Below are 4,424 nucleotides of genomic sequence, written 5' to 3'. Positions count from 1 at the left end.
ATATCAAACAGAATACTTACATGGAAGTAAACAGTAGGATTCCATTCCATTGGACAGCAATTTTACCCAATATCTTTCTTTTTATATGGTTTGTATACAGCAAGAAGGATTGTAAACAAGTTTCTAAATCCCGTAGGATGTTGTCTCTTTGGTATTTCATTGACATTGAGAGCTGAGAACATCAAAGTAACAAGTTCCTCGAGGAAATCAGGAAAGTTTTTGGGAAATCTTCCCTCCAGGATCATATTAACTGATTTGGCTTGGAGCCAACCAATCTCCCCTTTGATTTGTTACTTTCTTCCAAGACATGCAGCTAAGCATGCAGCAAGTTCCAACATAAATCTTTGATTCAGAAAAACCTTTAAAACCCAAACAAGAGTACAGATTGCAAAAATGGAATGGCAAGAAAAGTAATACAAGACATTGGCCTGGATGAGTGATGGGCATGAACCGCATTTTTTGAGGTTTGGTTTGTGGTTCGTGGCCAAACCACAAACCAAACCACGAACCTACACTAACTGATATACCAGTTCTCAAACCAAACCAGTCAGTATAGGTTTGTGAGCCATTTAAAGTTTAAACCCTACTTTCTCCTCCCCATGAAAGTGGTGCAGAGCAGAAAGCAGGGTTTAAATGGCTCCAAGCCATTCAAAGCAGTGGGGAGCAAAATTGAGGATGAAATCATTCAATTTAACCCTCCAGTTCTGCTCCCCCCTCAAAGGGTTGTACCTGGCCATGGGTGGGCCCCGCTTTTAAACACCCCAGAAGGATTTGGCAATGCCCTGTAATCATGTCACCAGCAGACAGACTGAAAGGCCATGGGTGGCTCATGACAGAGGACCTGTCAGGTGTGGAACATACCCTGTCCAGCAGCGTGACCTGGTCTCACACACAGTCGGGGACCTGGACCTAGGTGGGCTCATGCCCCAGGAGGAGTTGGCCATGCCTCATAATCACATTGCCAACAGGCAGACTGAAGGGCCATGGGGGCTCTAGACAGGGGGGGCATTGGGTCTGGATCATGACCAGCATCTATAACAGCATGGGAGGAGCGGACTTTCATTGTGTCCCCAGGGGCCAGATTCCCCCTGGAACTGGGAAACCCATGCCTCCACGGGCATGATCCCTATATTTTGAGGGGTGACAGGATTATAAAGTTCATTTCCCCCAGATGACCAAGTTCGGGCATGCTTAGCTGCTGAGGAACTGGCCAAAATCCCTCGGGAGTATAGAGATCTAGCTCAGGTTTTTGGCGAAGCTGAAGCTGATGAGCTTCACCGAAGCTGAAGCTTATGAGCTTCACCAAAGCTGAAGCTGATGAGCCCCCACCGCAATTCTGACTGTGCAATCGAGCTGCTGCTGGGGCATAAAAGGCCCAAGGGAAAATGCCATGAGCCTATGGGAAAAAGTGGAGTTGCGGAAATTTATTGACAAAAACTTGGCTTGAGGTTTCATCCGGCCAGCTTCTTCCCCATATGCAGCCCCCGTTCTCTTCCGGAAAAAGAAGGATAGGGGGGTTGCGGCTGTGCACTGACTACCGGGGGTTGAATGCTGTCTCCTCTACAAATGCTTACCCTATGCTGTTAATCAAGGATCTCCTAGCTGAAGTGGCTAAGGGGAAGATCTTTTCCAAGCTTGATTTGCGTGATGCTTACTTTCGGGTGCGCATAAGGGAAGGGGATGAATTTAAGACTGCTTTCAATACCCCTCTGGGACAGTTCGAATACCTGGTGATGCCATTTGGTCTCCAGGGGGCTCCGGGGGTCTTCATGAATTTAATAAATGAAGTGTTGCATGAGCACCTGTTTAACGGGGTGCTTGTGTACTTGGACGACATTTTGCTTTACTCCACCGACAAGACCTCTCATATGCAGTTGGTGAGAGAGGTCCTCAGAAAGTTGCACAAGCACAAACTTTTTGCCAAACTGTCAAAATGCAAATTCCATACAACGGAGATTGATTTCCTGGGCTATCACATCTCCCCTCGCGGCATAGAAATGGACCGGGGGAAAGTAAAAAACGTTTTGGGGTGGGAGGCCCCCAGAACTCGCCGGCAACACCAACGTTTCTTAGGGTTTGCTAATTTCCATAGAAATTTCCTGCCGAACTTTGCCCAGGTGAGCTTACCCCTCACCGACTTACTGAGCTGGGGGCTAAGCTACTGTGGACTCCAGAATGCTAAGAGGCATTCGATAAACTGAAAGCCCTTTTCACCACTGAACCCATTCTCGTGCACCCAGACAAAACTAAAAAGTTTGTGGTGCAAACGGATGCCTCGGATGTTGCTATGGGTGGGGCGATTTTGCAAGAAGGAGCCAGGCTAAACATTCCTCCCCTGCGCCCCCCGCCCCCCCAGGGATGGGAGGCCAAATTCGCCGCTGCCTTCTCGGAGCTGGATAAACAGGAAGTGGAGGTGGCGGGGGATTTGGTGCTGGGGAAAAACGGGTGTTGGTAAGGACACAAAACTTTTTGTTCCGAAACTGTTGCGGGGGGAGATTATGGGTGCATGGATCTAAGATGGCTGGCCACACAGGTTTTGTGAAATCGCGACACCTCCTACAATGCACCTTCTGGTGGCCACACGTGCACAAGGATTTATCCTTGTATGTACACTCTTGCCAAACGTGCATCATGTGTAAACCCCGAAGGGGAAACCCCCCAAATTACTGAAGCCATTGCCAACTCCAAATAGACCGTGGGAGGTAATCTCCATGGATTTCATCACAAATTTCCATTACGGTGATCTGGGTGGTCGTGGATTTATTCTCCAAGCAGGCTCATTTCATTCCTTTCCCCAGTGTACCAATGGCACGGACGCTGGCCAAAGCATTCCTCAAACAAGTGGTCAGGCTCCACATGCTACCTACCAAAATAATAACGGACAGGGGCCCCCAATTTGTTTCGAAGTTTTGGGGGGAGCTCATGGAACTGATGGGCATAGAATGGGGCCTGAGCAGTGCTTATCATCCAGAGACTGATGGCCAATCAGAATGGGTTAATCAAACACTTGAACAATATTTAAGATGCTTTACAAACTTCCAACAAGATGATTGGGTGGACCTACTGACTCTTGCTGAATTCTGTTATAACAATGCCTACCACGCCTCCACAGGGATGTCACCGTTCAAAGCTGCTTTTCGTTATGACAGTCCCCTGATCCCCTTTCTGACTTCAACTCCAGGGTCGGGGGTGGAGGCGTCAGAATGGAGTTCTACATTGAGGGAGGCGTGGCCAAATATTTGCGAAGCTTTAGACATGGCCAAAGCCGCATACAAACATCAGGCTGACAAGAAAAGGGTGGAGGGTTGGGTTCTGCAGCCTGGGGACTCAGTCTACAAAAAATCTACGTCTTTCTCAGTCTTGTCGAAAGTTGGTGTGGAAATACATTGGGCCATTTAGAGTTATAAGGTTGATTAATGATGTCACGGTTGAATTAGACTTGCCTAAGAACTTAAAGAATATCCAATTTTCCATTTCAGCTTATTGAAGCCCTGTCCAGTGGCTAATCCATGGCGCCCAGAACTGACTGTGCCCCCCCCCACATCCTGGTAAAGGGGGAGGAACACTACGAAATATCTGACATTCTGGACTCTAAAGTAAAAGGTGGACAATTGTTTTACCTGGTGGAATGGGTACATTGGGGTCCTCAGCATAGGGAGTGGGTGGCGGGTAAAGATGTGCGGCCCCCTAAACTCCTGTGGAAGTTCCACGCTCGGTTCCCGGAGAAACTGGGAGGTCACCTGTCTGCTGTGGGAAGTGGTTGATGTGTTTTTGATGGGGCAGGATGTCAGCTAGCTGCCATGTTTTGCTTGTTTCCTTATCTGATCCTGGCTTGCTCGCTGCTCTGCCGCTTGCTAGGGAGACCGTGAGAGCCAGTACTGCCAGACGGCGTTATCTGTCGGGCCTTGTGAAGGAGGGAGGGCTTGCGGTGGCGCTGGTGTGAATCTTTCAGCTCTCATGAGGCACTGTGACTCTTTCACTTATAATGTATCCTCCCTCTGGGAGAATTCCCGCACGTGTGCTCAAATTTCATTTGCTTAGCCATTTGCCTCATCCTGCCATATGTAAGGATGTTTCCGCCCCATGGTCATTCCTACCTGTGGATATGGTACCAGTTTTGTAATCTAATAAAGCATAATGCTTCCTTGGAAATGTGTGTGGAGATTGTGTGGAGGTTGACTTGATGCTGAACCTGACAAGTGTTGGGAACATGACCAGCATCTATAACAGCCTGGATCTATGGCTTTCTACCTGGCCGTGGGTGGGCTCTGCTTTTAAAACCCCCTAGGGGGATTTGCTCGTGTCCCGTAATCACGTTGCCAGCAGGCAGACTGAAAGGCCATGGGGGCTCCAGACAGGGAGTAATGGAAAGTCTCCCCAGACAAGGCAGGCTGGGCTCGGGGGGGGGGGGGGCGCGTGGCCCG

General features: G+C 49.0%; 1 protein-coding gene across 1 annotated transcript in view; it reads right to left on the bottom strand.

Annotated features, from left to right (window-relative positions):
- Positions 1–3,124: 3,124 nt before the first annotated feature.
- LOC107109667 (olfactory receptor 10T2-like) overlaps positions 3,125–4,424 on the bottom strand; it is a 3,622-nt gene continuing 2,322 nt past the window's right edge. The window contains exon 2 of the mRNA XM_015410337.1: positions 3,125–3,211. Within this exon, the coding sequence (XP_015265823.1) occupies positions 3,125–3,211 (87 nt within the window). The remainder of the gene's footprint in view (positions 3,212–4,424) is intronic.

The sequence above is a fragment of the Gekko japonicus genome, unplaced genomic scaffold, assembly GCF_001447785.1.
Source record: "Gekko japonicus isolate JY-2015 unplaced genomic scaffold, Gekko_japonicus_V1.1 scaffold1546, whole genome shotgun sequence".
NCBI lineage: Eukaryota > Metazoa > Chordata > Lepidosauria > Squamata > Gekkonidae > Gekko > Gekko japonicus.
This window is presented reverse-complemented; position numbering and strand designations above follow the sequence as displayed.